Source organism: Prosopis cineraria, unplaced genomic scaffold (assembly GCF_029017545.1).
Source record: "Prosopis cineraria cultivar Desert tree isolate PC_DT_omini unplaced genomic scaffold, ASM2901754v1 PC6, whole genome shotgun sequence".
Lineage (NCBI taxonomy): Eukaryota > Viridiplantae > Streptophyta > Magnoliopsida > Fabales > Fabaceae > Prosopis > Prosopis cineraria.
In genome coordinates, this window is record NW_026555337.1 from 2,341,834 (window position 1) to 2,368,874 (window position 27,041).

Below are 27,041 nucleotides of genomic sequence, written 5' to 3' on the forward strand. Positions count from 1 at the left end.
TAAAATATTACTTGTAGGGCCTATATTACTTTTTTTATATTTTTTCATCCCCTCTCATCCTCTCCTTTCCCCTCTCTCTCCTCTCTTTCTTAGATCTGCAACTCAATTCTCACAGTCTCACACTCTTTGTCTCTCCCCCTTTTACCCTACTATCTCCCTTACCTCCTCTACCATCATATCCGCCTTCCTGAACCTTGTAACATCTAGGGAAATAAGACCTTAGTAAAATCTAAGAACTCATGAGTTAGAGGTTTGATTGGGGGTCTTAGTGTCCTTTAGGATAAGGTGTTAACCTAGGTTTAAGGTTGAATGAGAGTGGGAGGACTTGAATTAAGTGGGGTTAGATTATGGCACTTGCCTCGATGAATGGATGAGCTTGTTGGGTTAAGAAGCACAAGACTTGTTAAGGTGAGTAGAGTACTTGAAGAAAATTATAAATAAACATCTCGGCCAAAAATTAGGACTAAAAAACACTTTCAAACATTTTAGAGGTGCGGTATTTGAGTATTCTTTACCAAGGTTAGCCTCCAGTAACTTAACAGGCCTCGGTTGAGTCAAATTTTACCAAAGTAAATCCTTTATGACTAATCTACACCTTTTAATTTTTTATCTTATAGATTTAATGTTTGAGATCTTGCCTTGGGCTTAGATCTTAAATTTGAATTCTTATAGTGTATCTATCTGAGTCTCAAAAAGTGTTCAAACTAGTTCAATGATTTATACAAAACCTATCTATTGTGTGAGCTCGTCTTATAAACTATCAGGATCTAAGTACAAGAGAACTCGAGAGTGAAAGATTGAACCTTTAATCTCTTAAAAGTTTGAGGTAATTGAGAATTTAAATTAATATATATTATAATCTGTAACACTACTTGGGAGATTGTGTATGCTATCTTACTTATTAATATACACATTGCATTTAAGATGTAAAACCTGATTCTAAGTAATGATCTGTGTATCGTGTGACTTTGTAATCGTGTTCTAAGTACATGAAATAAGATTAATTGTCAACAAAAATGCCCTATTGTATGATATGCTTGTGTGAAAAGCATGGAATTGTGAAGTACTAAAATTGCATTATGATATATGAACTCTGTATGAAATTTTGATATGAGCTAGGTATGTATATGGATCCTTAATTATTTGAATGCATGTATAAATATGGGAGTTCACCTGTAAGAGAATTGTAAATATTATGAAAAATCCATGGCTTGCTTACGAGGTCGCCTCTCAGTGGTGATTTATATGAATGTGTGCTTAGTTTCACTGCTCAGACTAGCAATGTTAGTTAGGCACTTGCTTAGGTTCACTGCTCAGATTGATAGTATTGGTTGGCGTATCATGACACCTGAAATTTGAGCAAGGTTAACCACAGTTCAGATTGGAGTGAGAAAGCCTTTAGCTAAGCAATCCCTCTTGACTTGGAGAACAGAATTGACCTAATGATGTTAACTAGAGCTACAGAGGATTGCCTATGAGTTTAGTTAGAGGTCATAAAGAGGTTGTAAGGGGACTTTAAGCATGCATTATCTAATATATAATTTCTTGTGAATTATTATGAGATTTAATGATTGATGTAAACTCTGAGTGATGATTTATACATGGCTTTGGGTTGAGTATGTGGGCAATATAATTGTATGTTACCATTATTTTATATGTTAAATTAAATACCCTAGCTAGTGAGATTTTCTATGAAATCTCACCCCATTACTTTTATTATTTTTTGGAGAAAGAAAAGGCAAGGAAGGGGGCAAGACCTCTAGAACAAAACACTAAAGCTTATAAGCTTTTGGTGAAATTTTTGTAGTGCATTTAAGTTAAAAATTTTCCAATTATAAGGACATGTAGTTCATATTTAATTTATGTTATTTATTTGATATATTATGGCCTCAGTTGATTTTAAGGGCCTTAGCTTATCTTTAGATGTGTGAGAAGATTCAATTTAGGTTTTAGCTCTATTTCATATTGTAAGACTCTAATTTAATTAAAAGCATGCTTGGGAATTCTGGTATGATTTATATGATTTAATGTGATTGATTTTGATCTACAAACCTTTAGTATAAATTGTATTTTATCTAAAATTGCTGTGATTTGGTCAAAACTGAATGCTGTGAGACAAGTTACTCACTTTGGCAAGTGGAGCACGGGCTTAGGCAAGTAAGTGGCTTCTTGGCCGAGGCGAGTAAGTACTTATTGGGATGAGTAAGTACTTGCCAGGTTGAGTGAGGTAAACCCTCGCCGAGGTGACTTGTGTTGTTGGGTACGACAAGTAGCCAAACGCTAAGGTAGAGAAGTATTCTCTATGTGATTATTGTATTCTCTTAATTTAAGTTTCACATAACATAAGAGGAAATTTACTTGCCGTAATTAATTAGTTTATCTATCATAAAGGTTAGCCTAATCGTGACATTGTACTATTATGTAGGGTATTGATAGTAGTAACTTGGGTCATTTCAAACCTCCTGTCGTCTCCATCAATACTCTATGCTTCAACACATTATTCGCCTTATGCATAGAGTGTGTGCGTGCGAGCAAAGAGAGGGATGAAACAAAAAATTTAGAATTTAACTAGCATTAGGCTCTAAATGGTGGCGAGTAAGGAGTGTATGCCATGAAAACGAACACGAACTAGAGTTTGTGTGTGTGAACAGGGAGTGTGTACAGCGAATGTAGGAGAGAAAGAGTCAGTTTAGTAAGGAGCGGAGGAGAGAGGGAGTGAATGGAGGAGTGAGAAAGTGATTATGTAGAGCTTCCAAAGGACTAGTAATGAATGACGAGGGTTAGTAGAGCAGGGTGAAGCAATGCCGTTAAGCTCTCTTGCTTTTTATATCCCAGGCTTTTCATGATGGAAATGAGAGTGGCAAAACAGGGAAAGTAAAGCATAGTAGTAAGATGAATAAGCAATAGATGACAATGGTTGGTAGAGAAAAACAGTTGAGAGCTCTTGCTTTTTGTCTCCCAAACTTGTCACAGCAACAAGATAAATGAGGTAGTTATGCGACCAAAGATGATAGTGTACTATAGACATGCATCCAACGGTGAAGTTGGGTAGAAATGAATGAAGGAAGGAAAGGGTTGAGAAATCTAAGAAGGATAAGGAGGTGAGAGGGAAGGAGTGGGGAAGGAGAGAAGGAAATTATTGAAAATTTAAATATGGGTTCCACTAATAAAAAAATAAATGAATAAAATAGCAGGGTAATAGAATAAAAAATCCTTGAGGTTGAGAGATATAAATGTCCTATAATTGAGTTTAGGGACATTTTTAATCTTTTGTGTATACTTCAGGAGTAAAAACGACCCTTAACCCAAATCAATATATAAGGCAATATGACAAAGCTAAGTAAAAAAAATAGATTAATTAAAAATTAAATGGCGAAGCAAATGTGTTTGTGATATATTATATAATGTGTATATGTATGAATAGTCTAACTTGTTAAGCTTATAGGTAAAGGTGAAAATATGAGCTAACCCAGCTTATATGATTTGACAGAAATGTGGGTTGAATTGAGTTCAACCTGTTTTTAATATGAGTTGAAAAAATCTTAACCTGTTTTTAATATAGGTAAAGTTGAATATCGTATTTGTTTTAAAAATTTATTCATATTTTTGGGACTTGAGGATTTAGAGAGTAGCATTGTTAAAATTGAGGACTTTTTTGGGGTCACTGCTCACTTGAGAAGTGAAACAGTGGGATAGGAGGAGGGAAGTGGAAGTGTTAACTAAGATGATAACCTTTATTTTCTCTTCCATTAAGTTGCAATATATGTTCCTTTGCCGTAGATTAGACTTGTGAATTTATTTATTTGTGCTTATCGAGTAAAGTTATTTTGCTTACGTGCGTTTTTCTTTTTGGTATGACTTCTTGGATTTTGATATGGATTTAAAGTGCTGCCGTGTGTTCGTCCGGGGCCTCTCACTTCAAGAAGCCGAATTCATACATGAGTTTAATCGGAGATTGGATTAGTGTCCGGGCAATCCCGAAAAATAAACAAGCATAAAGCTTTTTTCAATTAGTGGATAAGTTGGAGAAAACCTCTTGTTGCAAAATCTTTTATCTATCCAAATTAGGTCATTTGTCTTCTGTACAATGGTAGTACACGTCACACTAAAATTGGTAGCTCAGATGTGAACGATATAACCGTACAAGAATTAAGCTTCAAAAAGAGTTCGTGTAGAGGATTCCTCATAGTTCTAAAGTAGAATTCACATTCTGTTCCCAGGTATTGGGGGTTAAGGGCTATTACCCATATAAATATTAAAAATCTGTTTGTTGAGATATTGATATACCTTGTTGTTTCAGTCATTCTGGTAAAGGTGCTTGTTCTTTTTTAATCCTCATAGTTATTCCCTGAAGTCATTTGTATAAGCATAATGTCCTTGCTCCTGAACATCTCAATAATGATAACCTGATTTATTTGCAGCTGTATGTGTAAATTTTGAAGATGATCCATCTGCTGATTCCATCCCATTGGCAAAGCAAATATTTGTACATCCTCCCAGTGCTAGCCGAATGGTGCTTCCAGATGGTAGATACATGGCATACAAGGAACGGGGTGTTCCACCTGATAGAGCTAGATTTTCAATTATTGCTCCTCACACTTTTCTTTCCTCCCGGCTTGCAGGTTGTTTCTAAGTTTTAAGCTTTAAGTCATAGTGGTTTAATTGAATCAAATTTTGGTGTCAAATTGTAGTTTATGCACAACCAAGCAGTTTCACTCGTGCTTTTCATCTCCAATTTTAGGAATACCTGGAGTTAAGCATTCCCTGCTTGAAGAGTTTGGTATTCACTTGTTGACCTATGACCTTCCTGGTTTTGGTGAGAGTGATCCTCACCCCAACAGAAATCTGGAATCCTCTGCAACAGATATGTCTTTTCTAGCAGATGCTCTGGGCGTTAAGAAGTTTTGGGTTGTTGGTTACTCAAGTGGAAGCTTGCATGCTTGGGCTTCACTAAGATACATTCTGATAGACTTGCAGGTATTAATACTCCCTCTGCCCCATTCCTAATAGACTTGCAGGTATTATTTCTTTAAATTACAATTTTATGCAATTGTAGCTTCCAGTAGCAAAGTAGCACGTTTTCCCCCAATTATTATTTTGAACTAGAACAAACTTGGATTTTTGTTAATTATGTTAGAATGAAAAACACTTATAAATTTCTTGTTATTATATATGGCTATTTGTGTCACGTCAACACAAAGTTTTTCTGAATGAACAAGTTTCTGTTTAAGTGTGCCATACATATTGGTCTTGATCTTTCAAGTAGTGATCTGCAGGCGCAGCGATGTTTGCCCCCATGATAAACCCATATGATCCCATCATGACAAAGGAAGAGAGGCGAAAAACTTGGGGGAAGTGGAATAGGAAAAGAAAATTCATGTACTTTCTTGCTCGGAGGTTTCCGAGACTTCTTGCTTCCTTTTATCAGCGAAGCTTTCTATCAGGAAAGCATGGCCAGATTGATAGGTGGTTGTCATTATCTCTTGGAGAGAGGGTGAGTTAAACTAGGTTTTCCCTACACTTGTCCATGCGTAGATTTGATATTCGTATGACAAGAAATGTTTTATTGTTCCATATTATCTCCACTGACCTTCACCTATATCCCGGGCTTCGTGCAAGACATCACCCCAAATATAAATAATCCCTGGTATGATACTTTAAAAAGTAATAACGTGGTTGATGCTGATATGATTAGAGAAGGACATCTGCAGATAATATACATAAGATGAGAGGAAAAGTATTGCACTCAGAGCACATACTTCAAAATGCTTAGATCAAGTTATACATATGGGGTGCACATATTAAAGGTGTTTCTAGCTGTCTGGAGCATGTGTTGTGGATTTGTGGGTGAACTTAATACTATCTCCGATAAAAGGGCCTTGTGCGACTGCTGGAAATTGTTGCCATGCTCAAATATGATCCATGTCTGCTCACCTAAGTTTGCGGAAATGAAAGATTTTGATTTATGCTAGGATAAAGCACTAATGGAAGATCCAATCTATGAGGAATTCTGGCAAAGGGACGTGGAAGAGTCAATCAGGAATTCTGGCAAAGGGACGTGGAAGAGTCAATCAGGCAAAGAAATGTGAAACCCTTTGTTGAGGAATCTGCTTTGCAGGTCTCGAATTGGGGTTTCAGCCTTGCAGACCTGAAATTGCAGAAGAAAAAAAGGAGGCAAAATGTTCTCAGTTGGCTCAAGTCAATATTCCTAGCTGAAAAAGAGGAGTACATGGGTTTTCTTGGCCCAATACATATATGGCAGGTTAGCGCATCTTATTCAATTCTTCCCCTCCCCTCCCCTCCCCCAGCTTATAAATGGGGTCATCTGCGTGAACATTCTAATTCATATTTAACTTGAATCTTCTACATACTTTTTTAAACCTTCAAACCCTAAACTTCCGCAGCAATATTTTGGTCATTATTTTATACCATTACAGTTAGTTCTTCACTTGTCATTACGGTCTGAATTTTATAAACTTTTGCCACAGGCCATTTGCAGCCATATGTCAGCATGTTCTATTTGCCCAGAGTATCTCAGACACAATCATCCCCCACTTCTGCTTCAACTGAAGCTGTTCCTACCTTGTCTGAATATCTTAGTTTGTTGTCTTTCTTAAATTATCATGTGATTTTTTTTCTTTAAAAAAAATATTTTTGGACGCTTGACCTCCCGAACATCGTGCTCTTGAGCTCTTTTTGTAAATTAGATACTCTATGAGAGAGCGCAGAGAGAAAGAGAGAATACAATGACTATACATCTCTTCTTTACATTTATTATTGTGTTTTTTTTTTCTTTTGGGATTAGACATCGTGTTTTGTTTTTGTTACTTTTCAAGTATACTGCATACATTTGTTTTTATGAACATAAAAGATTGATTTTGGTGATTTTGCTTTTAGTCATATCTGGACCGGCATATGACTTGTGCCATTTCAATGCAATTTGAACAGGGAATGGAGGATAAAGTGGTTCCTCCATCGATGACTGATTTTGTGCACCGCATGCTCCCAGGAGCTGCAGTACATAAACTGCCATATGAGGGCCACTTCACCTATATCTACTTCTGTGATGAATGCCACAGGCAGATTTTCACTACGCTGTTTGGAACCCCGCAAGGACCCCTCAGCATTTCATTTGAACCAGATCAAACTCTCTCACAAGTCAATATTGAACGGTCAGAATATGAAGCAGACGCTGGTGATTCTCCCACTAATTAAAAGTACACGTAAAGGGTTACGATACTCTTTCTTCTCTTTTCCCTTACAACAAAATTTTCGTTGTATATACCAATGGAGTCGTTCGTATAGAAAGAAAAATAAACGCATCAACGTCCTTTCCTTTGGGCTGCTGAGCTAGCCTGTTCATTGAAAAAACAACAACAGTGTAATGCTCTCCTAAGAACAACCATGATGGCATGGCACAATCCCATGTACTTTTCCTGCAACCTAGAAAGGGAACTTTTTGTCGTAATCATTACGATGGACTCTATGAATATTGACATGGTGCTTCAAATTTCTTTTTTAGGTGTGCCATGGTATTTTCACACTCCAGTTTCTTTCCTCTGGTTGGGAGCCTTGAGAGAAATTGTTTTGTTCACAATATCACCCAAAGGGATAGGTCCAAATGAGAATGATAATAAAGTCCCTTGATAAGGAATTTATGGCTGTTAGGTTTTTGATTATTTTTTTTAAAACATGAATTGCAAATATTAATTTAAATAGCTGCGAAGGAAAATCTTTAATTTTGAGCTAAGAATTATATTTACAATTTAAATGTTTTTGTTTGCAATTAGAATTCTTGAATTTATAATTGTTTGAATCAATTATTACAACTGATTTTTTTTTAAAAAAATTATTAGAGATTTAGTTGTTATAAATCATTATTTTAGGATTTTAGTATCATTTTTTAAAGGTCCTAAGAACGTGATGCCATATTGTTGCTGATCATCTAACTCCACTCTATCTAGTATCCAATACTTGCTATCGATTGTTTTCATATGATGGATAGATTAAGGTCACGTTTGTTTATTAAAATAAAATAAAATAGAATGAATTGAAAAATCAAGATAAAAATAAATTAAATTATTCTTTCTCTAATGGTAAATATGATAAAATTTATTAATATATATTATAAATGTGAGAACTATTATACTCTTTAAAAGTTCATGAATTATAATTTCCAACCTCATGAACTAAATTACTCTTTCTTTTTATGAATGTGCTTATTTATCCCTTAATTATTTTATTTTTACTTTTATTTTTTCAATCCATTCTATTCCATTATATTCTAGTAAGAAAACATGAGCTAAATATGGTTTTTTTAAATAAATATTTAAATTAAATGTATTAAAAGCTAATTTTAAGAAAATAATATATTTAACATGTTTATCTACTCTTTTGTTAGGCATTTTTTTAAGGAGTTGGATGTTTAAAAATATAAGGCATTTTTAATCTTTTAAGGTGTAATCAGTACCTTTAAAAAATGTCCCTATTGATGAATGACTTTATATTTATTGTATTGTATTTAATAGGGGTAAATATGGAAAGATAAGGTTAGTTTAAAAGTAAGTAATTACTTTATTAAAGAGTGAGATTTGATCAAAAATGCCTTACATTTTTTAATGTAGAGAGTATTTATTTGCAAGTTTTGTTTATTTAAGATAAGCTTATTTTGGAAACTTAGTTTTTTTTTTTTGTATGAGGAAAAAATTTAAATCAGTACTTGCATTGACAACCCTTTAACAATTATTATTATTATTATTAAAAAATACTATTGATAATTTATTCAATTTTACTTATGATTTCATAAGGAATTAAATATCATATAAAAATAATTATTTATCACCCTATTCACTTTAATTCAAAATAAAATCTAAAGATGTATTTGGTTGGAAAGTTTTGCAAGGGAGGGGACCATTTACTTGGTTAAGAAATTTTGGAAAGGGGGGAGCCAAAATAACTCCTCCCCTCCCCTCTAAATTTAAGTTGTTTTGGAGAGGAGTTATTTTTTTCTGTTTTGTCTTTATCTTTTTTAATATTTTAAGTATACCTATAGCTAAAAAAAACTTTCATTTATATCAGATTGTGCTTTATTCTCAAATCTCAACTGACCTATTGGATTTTTTTAAAAAAATTACAATTCATTATATTTAAGGAATTTATTTTTTTTATAAAAAATTGTTATCATTATAATTATTTGTTTAATTTTTTTATTCACATGTTAACAATATGATAGAATGAGAGTGAATTTTTAAGAAATCACGCAATTTAAATTGAGGTGTAAAAGTATTTTCTAAAAGGAACAATTAAAAAAATTTTAAACTAATGTATAGGGATGAAATAGTAAATTAGTTATTATCTCTCATCCCCTCCTCTCCTGAACCCAACAAAGGATTATTAAAAACCCCTCTCCTTCCCTCCCATTCAACAAAACTAAATGAGATAATATTAAAAACCTTCCTCTCAAGTAAAAACACCTTAAAAGAACAAACTAACCATGTTCGTAGCTGTAACGATAGTGGGAATAAACAATGAAGGAAGTAGTGACTCAAGCAAACTAATAGTATTGAGCGCGATAATAGAATCTTAAGAAAGCAATATTAATAATTTATTTGAGCTATGAAAAATGCTCCATTTACTTCAGATTGCTCTACGCATGAAGAATAGGCACAATCACACAACTAGTTATTATTATTTGTTAATATTATAAGGTTAACTAGCAATTTAAACCTAAATTATGGGTAATTTAAACTCTAAATTTGTATTTGATATATTTTAAACCTTGAACAATTAAATATAGAGCCATCTCACCCTCATTGTTAATCTTTAAGCAGGTGAGGCCTACATTTTTTTTGGTCCAAATTCTTTGTCTCTTTGCTTTTCTTCTCCCCCTTCTCCCTATCTTTTTAGTCACCCTTCTAGTTTCTATTCCCATCATCATGTTGATGATAAATCTGCTCATGCATTGCTATAGGAACTTGGAATCAGTATCATGGTGAAGGTAAGGTAATGTTGTGGTTCTTACTAAAAAAGAAAACTAAACACATTCGAGTTATTGGCTTATCCAACTCGGCAACATTCATGATTTGATTGTTCAATTGTCCCTTAGAGACACAGTCGAGAAGCACTATGCATGGTCGCCCCTCATCCTTTCTTACTCTCAATCCCATCCTGCAAGATATGAATCTACTATTTTAGCTCACTATCTTTTATATGCTTTGGTGCAAAGCTATTTGACAAGGCTAAAGAAGTGATATGATGAATTCATGCAACTAAGGAAAACCAGGCTGACATGATGGTCCCTCTGATAAGTGCAGGGAAGCAAGCAGGAGAGACTGAGCAAAGCCAAAGAGGATAAAGGTGAAGTGATAGCATGGATACTTTGCTTGATTTAGAGTAGATTGAAGAATGAAGAGTAAGGAGAGCTTTGAGGAGGGAGATTCACTTTCATTTCTAAGATTCGGCGATAATGGGGTGAATAATGGGATTCTAAACTTCTTAGTGATGATCATTGCTTGTGAAAGAGAGGATATTATTAGTGGTTAAAGAAGAAATGGAATGGTAATGATTTTAAATTCACCACATTATTTTGCAAAGTTGAGCAATATTGATGAAGTGACCTATTATGAAAATTTGATGTCAAAAAATTTCTTGCAAGGAGGTGTTATGGTGTAGTGCATGAAAGAGGTGTATTGATTTTGATATTATTTTTCCACAATTTTTTTCTTGCAAGGAGATGTTATGTTAGAAAACTTGACATCAAAGGAGGCTTTGCTCTGCTTGCTTTCATGAAAGCAGTATGAAGTAATGAGAAAGAGGTAAGGAGAGGAAGGGAGGAGAGAGGTAAAGATGCACTGAGATAGAGAATGTGGGCCCCACTTTATTAAAGTAACATTTATTAGTTACAAATTAACAGTGAGGGCAAAATTGTTTCGTATTTAATTATTCAGAGTTCAAAATATATTCAATACATCAAAATATATCATATAACCTATTTGGTAATTGGTATGGTGGAATTGAAGGGAGAGAAGCGAAAGTGAAATTGAATTTTTTGTGTTTGGCAGGCACAGAATAGGCTTCTTAGTGAAAGCAAATTCTATCAAAATCCATAAGGTTGGATTAACTTTCATGGAATCATTAATAAAATGACAATTATGCCATTGCTTATCACATTTCAAACAATCTAATCCCTTAATTATTTTAACCCTACCCTAATTGTCGACCTCTTTCCTTTTGCCTTACCAACCTAATCTCTATCGGCAACTTTGTCAATGACCAACTTCTCTTACTTTATCTTCCTCCCATTCTTCTCTTGTGTCATTTCCTTTCTTCCTTTCCTTCACTCCCACTTTCATCTTGCTTGGTGTAACATCTTGAAAATTAACTAAAGTAAATGAGAGTAAATAAGTAAATGTAAGTGGTCTTGGGTTAGTGGATGGTTAGAGAGAGTTAATGGACCTATTAGGTGGTGGTTATGGCCTTTTAGATTGAGTCTAGAGTGAAGTTGGGCTACTTGAACCCTAATGAAGGAAGAAAACATAAATTACACTTTGTCACACTATCCATTGAGGCATGTGTTACATGCGCCATGGTGTATAGTCCTAAAATAAGAGTAACCTCTCTGTACTATCTACCATGACCTATACTACGTGCGCCACGATGCATGACTGAAATTCTAAATAAAGAACAAGTTTAATATTTAAATTCTAGAAAGGAGGAAAAAGAGTTTGAGTAAGAGGGAGGAGGAGCACAAGTTTTGGGCTACTGGGGCACCTATTGATGGGAGTTTTAAGAGGATTAGTGTTTTTAATTGCTAAGGTGAGTCTTTCCTATTCCTCTTCCTTTCTATACTATTTCTAAGCTAGAGCTTGTAGTTGGAAAGTAATTTTCAGACCTTTAGGGTTTTAGGTATGAACCCATTGACCTAAATAGAGTTAATAAGAGTTATTTATGTTATCTACTCTAAGGTTTAAGGATTTAATGCTCTTATTTGGTTGGGTCTTCATTAATGGCTGAAAATGAGCATTTGTGATAGTGGTTGGGTAAGTTTGGAAGTTGTTTAACGCTATTAATAGTGAATAAAGGGTTTAATAAAGTTAGTTTAGGCTAAAGGAATTAATAAACCTATAATTTTGCTTAAATGCAAGAGATTGAGATTTTGGGATGATAGAGTTCTGATTAATGCGAGTGAAAATTGTGTTAATGATAATATTAATAGGTATTAGTATGATTAATTGCAGATTAATTATCTTTTACACCATTCAAGCTTTGATAAAACTTTGGAAGTACTTGTGTATGAGGGTTAAATCTTTGATTTTTCAAAAGTTTGAGATAATTAAGAAAAATTTAGATTATGTATTTATTGTTTAATTGGTTATAGAAGTTTACTAACTATTTTCAAAATATGTGAAATTGCTTCAATGCAAATGTGCCATAATATGATTGTATTATGTGATAATTGTTATAAGTGAGCTTTATGAAAATCTAGTTATATGTACTTAAAAACATGTTGAAAGAATTATGAATTATCATGATAATGTGTTATAGTGGAATAAGTGCTAGTCTTTGGCATAAGCATTTGACATGGGATATGATAGCAAGATGATTAATGATACGATGAGTATGATGCTTGAGAATGTCCATGCCTTGAATATAATATTTGAAAATTTACATGCAATGGATGTGTTTTGAGAATGTGTATGATATGTGATAAGCATGTGTTAAATTTGCATGATCATGATTGGCGGGAGTTACAAACCCACGTGGTACGGTTGCCATCTAGAGCTTGATGTTTTGCCATTTATTTATTTCCCCACCTGTTCAATAAAGGACTGTCATATGATTTATTAAGGAACTCAAACCTAATTACTATTTATTTGTTTAATGAGGAGACTAATTTAAGGTTATGATACTTGGCTCAGGAGCCAAGGGGAAAAGATAAAACACTCTCACTTTGATAAAAAACTTGTATTATTCTTTCGTGGTTTTGAATACAATAGAATGAAAGCTATCTATACTAGTCTTAAGTAGGTAAAAAATTAATACAAATGGAGAAGTTATGGAATAACTTAATTTTAAATGGAAAGGGTTACAAGATTTAAAAGTACTTAATAGCACTTATTGGGAGCTTATAGAAGTTACAAACACTTCTTATAATTTATGAATAGGAAAGTTACAGAAATAGTAAGGGTTATGGAGATGGAGCACTCAATTCTATCTCAATACCCCAATAGTTAATTTGAGGGAAATCATGGTCTAGAAATGCCAACAAAATAAGGAAAATTTCAATGAGGGCTTCTTGACTAGACTTAATTTCAATCAAAGTCTTTAAAATTCTAAAATTTCATGACATATGTGGAGGATTGAAATGAAAATTAAAGAGTTGACTGAAATGATTTCATTCTCCTGGTAAAACTAGATGTATGAATAATTCATGTAGGAAAATTAACAACTGAGTATAAAAAATAAAAAATTGATGTAGGTGAAATTTGCAACTCTCATTAACAGTATAACATTATTATAAATATAACAAATAAAGCTAGACGCATGAACAACTCGTGTATGAAAAATGAATAATTGACATAGGTAGAATGAAAGTTGCAAATTCATTGTAGTGTTATACTATATATATCAGTTATTCATTCTCTATACATTGGTTATTAATTTCTTATATGAGTTGTTCATGTACTTAACTTCACTAGAAATAATAAAATCATTTCAATCAGAATTTTAATTTTATTTCAGTTTTCCACATCTGTAATTAATTTCATAATTTAAAAGGTTTTGATTGAAAATAAGTTGAGTCTAGGTTCCTCACTGAAATTTTTCCACAAAATAAAGCTTGTGCTATAGCACCAAAAACGACGTCGGTGTCCTATTCACCGGGACTCCGTTCTCTCAAACAATCGCGTGTGTTTTAACATAGGACACACAGCGACCTCCGGAGAGCGCCGTGTGGGCGCTTCGAACTTTCGCGTTCTTCGCATGGTAAGTTGCCAAGTTCCCACGTATACAAACGTTGCTGCTGGCCTCCACCAACTACTTGAATGTCAGCGACGCAGAGGATCGTCTGCGCTCTTTCTCACTCTTTCCCTTGTTCACTTCCTCCTATTTCGTCTTCCTCCTCCTTCAAATCTCCTTCTCTTCTCTTCCTTCCCTTCTCTCGTCATCACAGGATTCTAGCTCGCTCTGTGCTTATCTTTCCTTCACCAATGCCTCTCAATCAGGTTTGTAATTTGCTGCTGAATCTCTCTCATATTTCAGTGTGCGATGTCTTCTGCGCGCGCTTTTATTGGTGTTGCACTTATTGTCGCGTTGGACTGCCGTTGAATTGTTGCTATAATGACTGATCAGTGCTAGTTCTAATTGCGATGAAAGATGCTTATATTATCCGTGATGGTTTGTTTGGTGATTGAAGCTCCTTCTCTTACCTTCCATCTGTTCTTTCAGTTTATATTTTCATAGTTTAAATTTGTTCTGTTTCTTTGTCACTGAACAATTTTGAACTGTCACGCTATATCTTGTTTTGTTCTAAATTGTAAGCGTTGTGAGGCAAGTTCGTTTTCACTTAACTGCAGCTCATAATTTACAAGTGGTACCGAATACGCTTAAGGTTACTAGTGTTGTTTAAAATTTAAGTTGTTTGCGCTTTATTTATTTATTTATTTATTTTAATTTAGTCCATGTTTCTTTGTAGAGAGCTGGTCGGTACAAAGAACCAAAGTGGCAAGAGAAGCCTAAAGCTGACAGGATTTCATCGGCCACCACTGATGCAGCAGGTGCCGCTGTTGAAACTATTACTCACAGACTGTCTGAAATGCATGTCGCTAAAAATAGTGGCCAAACCAGTGTTCCAGCTGCAGCCATACAGTTTGGAGGCGTCCAAACTGTTAGTCAGTTCACTGTGCATGGTTCAAAGACAGCCTGGAAACCTAAATCCTATGGAACAGTAAGCGAAACCACAGTAGATAAAGTTGATGCAGAAGTGGCTTCAACTAAAAGTAGTATTGCTGGTTTGAGTAGGAATGATCTGATAGAAAATTTTACGGTGGACAACTCCACTTACTCACTTGCCCGCATAAGAGCTACTTTCTACCCCAAATTTGAAAATGAAAAGTCTGATCAAGAGGTATATTCCTTTTTTATATTGTTTCATTTCTAATTTTCTCATCTTTGTTCAAATTTGTTGAAATATGTCATGTACACATTTGAAGCACTTTCCTCGTGAGCCTGGTCTTCAAACTATATGCTCACAAGTCACATCACATGGTTGCTTTCTAGGAAATTTTACAGACAAAGTAGTACAGTTTATAAGGAAGCTTCTGTGCTGGGTTAAGCTTTTTGGAACGGATTCTAGATTGTAGAGAGGCTGAAAGAAACAATTTTAAAAACATTATTTTTCCTCTCCAAGTAGTTTTCTTTGCAATTGAGGATTCTTCGTTGACATTCAAACCAAATGCTATGAAATGAAGCTGAAGCGATCTTCCAATTGCTGATTTTGTTTCCTAGCATCAGAATCACTCCTCCAACTACATTCATAGATGCAGCTGCCACAGATTGTTAAGCCTAGATTCTTTAAAATGACCTTCATAACCCTATGATTACGATCTAGCGTTGAATGTGGTTATCATTTCTTTGAAGCCATTTTATGGCTGTGAAGTTCAAACAAACTATAAAATATTCCGTTCCTGTTATCTTGGCTGTACCCGACTCAGATTTTGCACCAATTTCCTTGGTAGTTTTTTTCTATTGCTCATATTACTGCAAATTGTGTTAATCAGTATTGAGATCAATTTTTGTTTCAAGCAGTTGCCCATGCCATTTTATTTTTAGAATTGTTACTGATTTATATTGCTATGTCCCTGCAGATCAGGGCAAGGATGATTGAGATGGTATCTAAAGGTTTGGCTACCTTAGAGGTATTATGGTGCTTAACATTTTTTTCTTAGTCAAATTGAAAGATTGTTTTAGTTTCTTTATCTGAGTTTTAGTATTAAAAATTAGACTACCTGATAAACCTCTATTTAATGAATTTTCATGTGTTGGACTAAATTGAGTTAATTTGCAGGTCTCACTTAAACACTCTGGTTCCCTTTTTATGTATGCTGGACATAAGGGTGGAGCTTATGCCAAAAACAGTTTTGGGAACATGTATGAATGATGTCTTACCATTAGTTTTACGTTATTTTGTAGTTTTAATTTTGAAATTTGGTTTTTATTTGCCATAATGGTCATCAAAAAATACCCCCTCTGGTCCTATCAGTAGGACACTTTTTTAAAGTAATTTTTGGTCTAAAATGTAGGATACTTTCTAATATTTAAATCACTTTTTCTAATTTTACTCTTTTTTGATTAACGTGAAGGTATTTAATATAATTGTATCATTATTAAAAGTCGAGGGTTAAAAAAAAAAGTATATCAAATTTTTTTATGGTATCAAGAAAAAAGTAACTTGTCTTAAGATACGTGAAATGGTTGAAATAATCTTACAATAAGGACCGGAGGGAGTATATCATATGAGAAATTTTGTTATGACATAAAAAATATTTTATCCATGATGGAATTCTTGATTTCCATGATGCTCAGTTTCTGTTATTACATTGATCCAGGTGCTGAACTTCATTTCTCCAACGGAGTTTTGATTGATTAGTATTTAATTTATGAATTAGAGTTTATTTTGTTTTTGATTGGTGGGGTGATGTTTATTATATTTAGGATAACTATGCTTGTTAGGAGTTTTAGTTATGTTATCATTGTGTTCATGTTACCACTTTGGAGCCTACATTCTTATCAATATGACTTTTTTAGACTATTCTTTTTTCCACATTTTTCTTATTATTTAAATTCATTGAGAATATTCAAAGCTCAATTTCAATCTCCCTATGCCACATTTTGTGCTTGGATTTCCCCCGTTTATCTTTATCTTCAAACCAAAACTTAGTTTAGTGTGCCATTATCCAAATTGACTAGAAAATACACTAACATCCCTGAGCATCTAGTAGATCGTGGAAAGTCACCCTTAAAAACTGGCTTGTAATGGGAAAGAATTATGCGTCTTGAGTACCTTAAGAATTACTTGCAGCTCAGCAATGTGTCACTTCATTCTCAAGGGGTGTGTTCTTTTCTAGAGGAAAATAATGCAGATCCTTTATTTATTTAATAGAATTTTTATTTGATTAGAATCTTATTTGGGGTGGATAATGGTTATCCATATTTAGGATAAGTATTTTTATTTAGAGCTTTAGTTACAGTTAGAATTTTACTTGTGTTCCAATTTTATTTACTTTATTCTTATTAATTATTACCTCATTTAGTGGGACAAGGTTTCTTTTTGTTGTGCTCTTATTGATTTTTTGAGTCTGGAGAGTTTTTTTTTTTTTTTGAGTTTTTCTTATTCATTCTTCACCATATGTATTGCTGTGTTCTTCAAATTATTTTGCTTTTCAGATTATATTTATAATTGTAATGTTATTTTGCCTGGCACAGATATACTGCCGTGGGTGTATTTGTTCTTGGACGGATGTTTCGTGAGGCTTGGGGTACTGGAGCATCAAAAAAGCAAGTCGAATTTAATGAGTTTCTTGAGGTGATACTCTAAAAGGGAACCCAAAAAAAAAAAAAAGATTGGACATGTTAGCATGCGATAGGCTTCTTTGATAGCACTCATTAAAGCATCTCCAAGGATGAAACAAATTAGTAAAAGTTGGAAAGATCCATCTCCAGTAGTAAAATGTTACTTAATCATGCTCTGTGAAAGCTTTATATGACATTACATGTCTGCAAAATTCAGGGGTAAGATGTGATTGGGGTATAAGATCTGCTAACCAACAGCGGATTTAATTTTACATTTTTCATGTAAATTCTGCATGCTTAATTGGACAGTGTTTCATATGTTAAAAATTGCTTTAATGTGGAAGTTGTATTCCTTTTCTTCAACAATTGCTTGTTAACCTGAATTTCCTTCAATTGCTCCTACCTCTTGTGTTTTTGGGTTATTTTCTAAATCATTTGTGTGATTTATGATCAAAATTTTTTAATGCTTGGCTGGTGAAATGTTTTGCATTCCTTTAAACACAGGTTTCTGATGATTCTATTTTCTGCTTTTCTTGTTCTTGGAAGTTGGAACTTGACGTACTTGTTCTTGCTCTCTTTTTGGTTGATTTATTTTCTCACTCCTGGCATTTACTTTTGAGCTTATACATCCCTTATATTCAATCACTTTTCCTAGACTTATTTTTCAATCTTATATCCGCTTTTTTGTTGTAATTGACACATTTGACTAGCTGTGAGTCATGTTTAATGGACCTTATCATTATTTCCTCTTTCAGAGAAACCATATGTGCATATCAATGGAACTAGTAACTGCTGTTCTTGGAGACCATGGACAGCGTCCCAAGGAAGATTTTGGTAAAATAAATTTTCATTTTATTGATTTAAGAAATTCCTGGTATTTTGTTCCATCATTCCATGTGGTGTTCCTTTTGAGTGTTGTTTAGTTTAATCAGTGAAAGGAATTACTTTTGTATTCTGCATAGGATTTTAATTGAGGCCAGGTTAATTGCTTGTGGTTATGAGTTATGACCATCATTGTCGAACTCACCAGTCAACTTGGTTGATTTGGTGAGTTGGGGCAATTCTACTGAAGGAAAATGAACTGAGTTGCTCATGAACTTGCAGCGTTAAAGACCCACTCATAACTTGTTGAAACTGACAAGAATTTTTTGACTCACTCACAAACTCATTGAATGAGTGAGTTAAATACATTACATGAATTTGGCACGGTCACCCTAGGAATTGAACACGGGACAGGGTACAGATTCCATTATTTTTCATTTGAGATTACTTCCATATAAAATTTAATAGCTATTTATTAATATTTATCAGTGAAGATAAACTCTTGTGAGAATACATTACTAGTTTACCTTTTCTTTATGAATTTATATAATTTCACAAGTTCAATACATTGACTCTAGATTTAGATGCTCAATTGTTGGTTTGCGGATGTAGACAGTGAACTATGGTTGTAACCATAACTGCAAATTCCAAGTGTTGTTGTGTCCAAAACTTATATTATTTTATATCAAACAGACTAAGAATGGTGTAGATCTCTATGTAGCTGCAGCAGGTATCTGATCTGCATGGTTTACTTTGAGTTTGATTGAAAGCTTCATGTTCTAGACTTTTCTGTTGCATTTGAAAGAACTGATGAAAATTTTGTAGTAGCATTTGAGTTTCTTTTGACATGTAATGTTCTACTCCTTTTAGTAAGTAAAGCATGCTTCAAAAAATAGTGGTTTTCAAAATTTATTTCATGCTCAATATTGGGTGGAACTATTTTTATATAATAATGCTATTTTATTTCTTTTTTTGAGCAGTGGTAGTCACTGCTGTCACTGAACTGGGCAAAGGAAGGCCAAAGTTCTATTCAACTCCTGAGATAATTGCTTTCTGCAGAAAATGGCGCCTACCTACAAATCATGTGTGGTTGTTTTCTACAAGGTGAAAATTTAGGGGTTGCGTTACTTTACACTGTAAACTAGACATGATTTTCTTTGCATTGCATGGAATTTGAGAAATGAACTGCCCTATTCATGGTTTATAAATAGTATGGCTTGCTATAGGCACACTTTTTGTGCATTGCACAGCTTAAATGTATATTGTATGCCTCACAAATGCAGGCATACTCAAATGATTAGAGTAGCATTAGAAGTTCTGTTTCATTTCTACTTGTCACTGGTTTGCATATTATCGGGTTCCTTGTCTTTCATAATGAATGTCAATGGTCTTTGTAACTTAATTATTATGTTCTTAAACTTGTTATACTTTTGGCATTAGTTTTTTCATCTTGAGATTAGTCAGATTTTATATAATGGTCTAACTTTTTGGCCACAAGTGTTTCAGACAATCAATGGGTTAATTGGGTCATTGTTACACAATTTTCTCTTGTTTGCCATACAATACATGCTGTAAGATATTTCCACTTATTTTATAAGTGTTGAATATTTCTCTCTGTTATTTTTAAAGCATTACACTTAGATGTTGATTTTTCTTGTCAAATCAATCTGGTTAAAGTCTGTCAGAGCATAAAGAATTTTCGGTCTTGCTTTTCTCTAAATGCAGGAAATCAGTTTCATCCTTCTTTGCTGCCTTTGATGCCTTATGTGAAGAGGGTACTGCTACTCCTGTATGTAAGGCTCTTGACGAGATTGCTGATGTATCCATACCAGGTATGGTTTTTAAGGGTAACATAGTTGATGAATTTGACCTTTGTGTCATAGATCATATGTTTGAAAGGCTATTTGAAGACTTTTTTTCCCTGACAAATCATTTTCACAAGTTCTCATATTTGCCACTGCAGCTGGTAGCATAAAGCAATTAAGTTGGCATTACAATGAAGAAATATAGGAAATCCCTTGGGCTTGTTTGGTATGAGGACTTGAAATTAGTGTGATTGGGATTGGGATTGTGATTGGTAATGGGATTAATGCTTTAAAATTATGTTTGGTATGAAGTAATAATTGCATGGAATATTTATCTTGTAATTAAACATAAATTATTAAAAGACTATAATACGCTTATAATTAATAAAAAAATTATAGCCTGAAAACCCAGTTTCTCTATCGCAAGATACCCATCCCAACCTCCCTCGCTGTGATCACCTTTGTCCTCTCTTAGCTCTCGCTTTGTCTGCATCTCACTGGCATCAATCTTGATGGAGCGGACCTAGGTTCAAAGATGACTTAGAAGCGACGGAGCAGACCCAATTCTTTGGCGGCCATGGGATCTGGACTCTTGAACGCAACATACTCAAATCAGATCTGGGCTTTCGAACTGAGGAAGATGATGATGGGATTTGGCTGACTCTTAAACTCCCGCCGACGCCAACATCGCTGATTTGGGTTTGAAGATGAAGACAGGGAAATGGAGTTTAAGAAGGCTTGAAGATTTGACCAACAAGAGGGTTGAACTAGAGAAAGAAGAAGATGGAGGCACAATAGGAATGGCGGAGGGAATGGCGCAGCAAGAGGGCATGACCAATGCTTATTGGAAGAGAGGGGGATGACCGATGAATAACTGGTGAGGTTGAAGGGCATTTTCATCTTGAAAAAATCAATCCTAGGATTGATTTTTGCAATACCATGGGGGACGTGGTATTGGGTAATCCCATGAAAGGTGGGATTGGTACTGGCATTGGATTGTGCATTACTTCATACCAAACATAAAGTGGAATTATTCAGTCCCAGTCCCAGTTCCACCATCTTATTCCTTTGTACCAAATAGGGCCTTAAAAGAATTATGATGCTTGGATGTTTCTAAAATGATGCTTCAAGATTGCTAGGCTGTATACATCAAGATTAGTACCTCTGTTGTTTTTATGCCTGTTATGAAAACCATACTGCAGACTTAATGCTCTGTTCCCTTGCACACTACCAATATATTCCTGAAATCATAGTCCACTAGTTTGTAATTTGCCTTTGGTATGTTTTTTTCCCCCTCCTCTGGGGGCCCTCACTGCCATTCTCCCCCCCCCCTTTAATTTCCTTTATCTTCAATACCCTACTAAGTGGGAGAAGGCTTGTTATCATTGTTGTTGTTTGCTTATTTTTGTATTGAGTATCATGGAAGGATTTTGAATGAATTGGTTTGTAATTTCAATACTTCATGTTCTTTTGTTGGTGGAATTCTCAACTGATAGACAGGTTCTCTTCTTATGAGCCATTAATCAAATGCACTGTTTTTATACTTGTTTGAACCAATGCAGGTTCAAAGGATCATGTTAGAGCCCAAGGTGAAATCTTAGAGGGTCTTGTGGCTCGTATTGTTGCTCGGGAGAGCTCAAGCCATATGGAAAAAGTTTTAAAAGAATTCCCTCCTCCTCCTGCTGACGGAGGTATGCTTCTTTTATGCATTATGTGCTTGTCACTGTGTCATCTACACTTTTTAAATCCTTGTTATCTGTTCATCAATATTAGTTTTAAGCGAATGACATCTGACCTTGTGACAAGATATTATGTTATGCCAAAGCTTGGCATCATAGATCCAATGTTTAGTCAATACATGTCAGTGAATAGGTTTTTTTTTTTTTTTAAAGAAAAAAAATTATGATGTGATACTAAATTAGGTACTGCTCCTTTTTGCAAGTCCACATTGTTGACTTGATCCTCTTAAATGGTAGTCAAAATAAAAGTTGCAATTCAGATTTCAGATTTCGGACTTTCTAATGAATATCCCTTTTTTCCTTTAGTTGGCCTTGATTTTGGACCAAATCTCAGAGAAATTTGTGCTGCAAATAGGTCTGATGAAAAGCAGGTATATCATAAAGTACATTATCTCTGTTGTCTATTAGAGGCAATTTTCTGTATTGATTAAGGTAATTTTTGAGATATATTTGTGATTTGAATTTGCATTTGGAATGCCTCTGCAGCAAATAAAAGCTCTTCTCAATAGTGTTGGCAGTTCTTTTTGCCCAGACCACTCAGACTGGTTTGGGCCTGACGGTGCTGATGGCCATTCAAGAAATGCTGATAGATCTGTTCTTTCAAAGTTTTTACAAGCCAATCCTGCAGACTATTCAACTAGGAAGTTGCAGGTCAGTCTAGACTCTTCTAAATCATGTTTTTACGCATGGCATTTTTTCAGTTGACCATTATAATTTCCATGCACTTTTTCTTCATTTTTCATTAGTTAGTATCTCATGGTTTTAATAAATTTGTCAAATCATTTGGTTCATGACTTGTTTTTGTTTTGTATTTTCTTATAAAAAAAAATCGACTTGCAGTCTCTTCTCTAGCTTGAGTAATCAGCGATTACTTACTATTACTTTTCTATATGTGTGATTGGAAAGGTCTCCATTGCTCAAGAAATATTGACATTTTCTTTTTAAATGTGGTGCCTTCTTTTCTTGGGTTTCATTTTATAGTGATAATTTTGATTTAAAACATTTTCAGGAAATTGTTCGGTTGATGAGAGAAAAACGCTACCCTGCTGCATTCAAATGTTATCATAACTTCCATGAAGTAGATGCCATGGCACGTGACAACTTTTTCTACAGAATGGTTATTCATGTACACAGTGATTCTGCCTTTCGACGATACCAGAAAGAGATGAGGTCTTGTTTTAATCTGATTATCTCCCTGATTATTTGGCTCCTTAATTTAATAAAAAAAAAAAATCCTTTAAGAGCCTTTTCATTTTTATTTTCATGCATTATTTGTGCAATTTCAGGCATAAACCCGGATTGTGGCCGCTCTATCGAGGTGAATATTATGTATTTTTAACACCTAGATATGGTGATTGTGCCCCCCCCCCCCCAAATATGCTTAGAGCTTGAAGTTTCACTCAAGAAATGTAGATGTTTGAGTACTGAATTGGTATTTGGAAAAAAAAAAAAATCTGAATTTTTCAGTATATTGTGACAATCCCTAATCATCAATAAAATATTAAAAGTGAGTGATATATCTCCAAAGTCATTTTTGGGCTGAATTGAGGCTTTTGACTAAACTAAACAGAGCTTGGCTAGTTTGTGTACTTTGATGATTAGAGTCCCAATTTGTGTCAGATCTTCAGGTTTGTGTGGTGAGTCACTTTGAAGTTAATGATATGTAGGATATGTATTTATTGTCATGCCATATGAATGCCTAGAAAACATGCCAAAGACTACTCAAGCTCAAAAGCTTAAATGTCAAGTATGAATGATTAGAAAACATGTCAAAAGACTACTCAAGCTCAAAAGCTTAAACGTCAAGTGAATGATTGTTTTGTTAAAACTTACAATCTCTAACGTGCCTCCTCACAAGAAAGCCTTTTGTGTTTTAGGTCTCGACAAGAGTCCTATTATACTTCTCACTGAAAATTAATTTTATTTAGGAAAATGAGGGATGACGATGATTGAATTCTTGACTACTTAGTCATAAGATTTTGGTACAATGTTACCGTAAAGACAAAATCTGAAATGGGCGCATACAGAAAAAAGTGGGCTTTGCACCTATTAAAGGAAAAATGGTAGAAAATCGTTTGAGATGGTTTGGATATGTATAAAGAAAACCGCAGGAGGTACCTGTGAGAAGAAAGTGGAACAAATAACTTTGAGCTCAATCAAGAGAGATAGACAAAGGCCAAAGAGAATATTTTTGGAAGTTGTTAATCGAGACTTTTTAATTAACAATATTTCTAAAGCTTGATAAATGATGGAGCATACCGGCGTTGTATGACTCATGTGGCTGACCTCATCTAATAGGATAAAGCTTGTTGTTGTATTGTTGTTAAATACCACTTTTACCCAAAGGCTAAAACTATTGAGTGAATGACTATAATAAGATATTCCTTTCCAAGTTTACGTTGAATTGAAGAGATGAGAAGATGGCTAGTTGATCCTTGTATGTCTCATAAATTTCAGCATATTATAAATTTTGAACATTTGAGCTGAAAGAACATTTTCAAACTTAGGTATAGACCTAAATATCAAGTATTTCTGGGGCTAGGGGCACGAGACATTCCTGTAATAAACCACTATCAAAATTTACCTAGACCCCTAGGACTCTTCGTTGCTGATTCAATGACAGACTGATGGTGTATCATTTTCAGCGAAATTGGGGATTCATTTGTCCTTTGACCTTATTCTATTGAACAGCAAAGCAGTACTTTATAGAAGATGAGAGAGAGGGAGCAAGAGACTCAAATTCTCAAGTAATTAAGTGATAAAGCCTACCTAAACAAAAGAAAATAAACAGCTAAATCATGGGAGATAAACCTAATCTAATCCTATCTGAACTGAAAAGTAAATAGTAAAATTGGAGGTGATCAAACTACATAAAAGAAACCACAATTGGAAATATCATGCGGTTTGCTTGGACTTTTTAAAATTGTGTTTTTCAACAAATTTGAAATTTGCAAAGCTAATATATGCTGTTTATTATTAAATTATGAGATACTTCACAATTTTTTCAGGCTTTTTTGTTGATATTAATATATTCAAGGCAAATAAGGAGAGATCTAGTGAAATCTCTAAGGGCAATGATAATGTGGTTGAAAATGGTACCAGCACCTCTGGAAATGACTTTGCAGATGAAGATGCAAACTTGATGGTCAAATTGAAATTTCTTACATATAAGGTACGTATCCTTATTTACAATCTTTAAGACAAAGACAAAGTTGGATGATTTTATAGAAAATGGTTCAGAGCTGTTTAACTGAAAAAATTCTGTATATCTGAATGAATTTGAACTGCTCCAAATCATCTTTATTTTGTCTGAAACTTAGTTTTGTATTAGTTTGTTTTTTTTAATTTCTATTGTAATAGTAAAATGGGGAGAGAGAACTAAGGAAACTTTCCTCCCTCGAAAAAAAACTGATTAGGAGAAAAACAACTCTGATGGATCCCTGTTAAATTAGTCTAAGTTTGAACACATAGAATAAGATTTCAAAACCACTTACCCCATTCCCAGCTAAAATCAATGTCCCTGGAAGAGTCAAGATAATGCATTAAGTTTTTGCATCTTCATTCTTTTGGAAGTAACTTCATTTTTACTTATTATTACATGCCCTGACTTTAATAATCTTTTCCATTTCGTGCCTTCTTTTTCTTCTATCCTCTTATGATTGATTGATACTTGCTTTCTAGAAGTATATATCTTTGACAGTTCCTCAAGTCTTACTTATTAAAAGAAGAGTTCTTGAAGCTTTGCTTATTACAAGAGGTGGCTCTGCAGCTGATAATTGTCTAATGTTTGGTAGCATCTGCTTATGGTCCTATTTGTGTTCTTATTTTGGGTTTGTGTTCTAGCTGCGAACCTTTTTGATTCGAAATGGCTTGTCAATTCTGTTTAAAGAAGGTCCAGGTGCTTACAAGGCTTATTACCTCAGGTATGTAGATTGAAATATAAATGATCTTGTCAATAAGGTATATATTGTTGTTTGTTGTTTGTTCTTTTGCCTTGATAAATTGAACAACAAACAATTCCCTGATCGCACTATGTATTTTTAAAACGGCCTCCTATTGGTTGGGGATTGAGATAGATGTCTGTTCTAAGATAGGCAATCTATCCAGATATATTTTTTTTTAAGGTTCAATAATGGTGCTCATGCTGTGAGAATCAACATTCTTTCCTAATGGCAGTGTGCTTCCTAAAGATTGGTGTATATATCGTTCATTTTGCTTTATAAGGGTGTGAGCGATGATGCTAAGCAGGATGTTGATAGAAAGACAAAGACTTGTTTAATTTTGAACTTCATTGTAGTTCCTTATGAGCAAGAGGAAATATGTCTAATTATTTATTCTTTATTTTTGTAACAACTTAAATCTTGTCCCAAAAATATTCATCCAGTCATACTTTATTCTTATCGACAAGTTTCCCTTCAGCATGTTAGTAATATAGATATATGGTTGTTAGTAATATAGATATATGGTTCAGTTACCCTAAAGGCATAATGCAGTATGTAGCTGCATCAAGTGCTGATGTCAAATGGGGAAAATGAGAATTTTGGCATGTTACCTGCTGTGTTGGCAATCAAACTGTTATTAAAAATGAAGGCATGTACTGTTTGCATGTACTGTTTGCATGCCAGTATCACCAAAGCTTATTTGGTAGCATCTGCTTATGGTCCTTTTGTTGTTCTTATTTTGGGTTTGTGTTCCAGCTGCGAACCTTTTTGATTCGAAATGGCTTGTCAATTCTGTTTAAAGAAGGTCAGGTGCTTACAAAGGCTTATTACCTCAGGTATGTAGATTGAAAATATAAATGATCTGTCAATAAGGTATATATTGTTGTTGTTGTTGTTCTTTTGCCTTGATAAATTGAACAACAAACATTCCCTGATCGCACTATGTATTTTTAAAACGGCCTCCTATTGGTTGGGGATTGAGATAGATGTCTGTTCTAAGATAGGCAATCTATCCAGATATATTTTTGTTTTAAGGTTCAATAATGGTTGCTCATGCTGTGAGAATCAAAATTCTTTCCTAATGGCAGTGTGCTTCCTAAAGATTGGGTGTATATATCGTTCATTTTGCTTTATAAGGGTGTGAGCGATGATGCTAAGCAGGATGT

At 34.2% G+C, this 27,041-nt stretch overlaps 1 protein-coding gene and 1 pseudogene across 1 annotated transcript in view; both read left to right on the forward strand.

The window, feature by feature from the left end:
- The first annotated feature begins 4,414 nt into the window (after positions 1-4,414).
- Positions 4,415-7,530, forward strand: LOC129313199 (uncharacterized; annotated as a pseudogene).
- Positions 7,531-13,876: 6,346 nt separating this feature from the next.
- LOC129312468 (tRNA ligase 1-like) overlaps positions 13,877-27,041 on the forward strand; it is a 28,011-nt gene continuing 14,846 nt past the window's right edge. The window contains 15 exon segments of the mRNA XM_054955108.1: positions 13,877-14,222; positions 14,693-15,124; positions 15,864-15,914; positions 16,064-16,146; positions 17,482-17,581; positions 18,324-18,402; positions 19,371-19,494; positions 20,116-20,222; positions 21,758-21,886; positions 22,241-22,305; positions 22,421-22,585; positions 22,944-23,104; positions 23,221-23,252; positions 24,943-25,106; positions 25,778-25,857. Coding sequence (XP_054811083.1) covers positions 14,043-14,222; positions 14,693-15,124; positions 15,864-15,914; positions 16,064-16,146; positions 17,482-17,581; positions 18,324-18,402; positions 19,371-19,494; positions 20,116-20,222; positions 21,758-21,886; positions 22,241-22,305; positions 22,421-22,585; positions 22,944-23,104; positions 23,221-23,252; positions 24,943-25,106; positions 25,778-25,857 — 1,952 coding nt within the window. The 5' untranslated portion in view covers positions 13,877-14,042.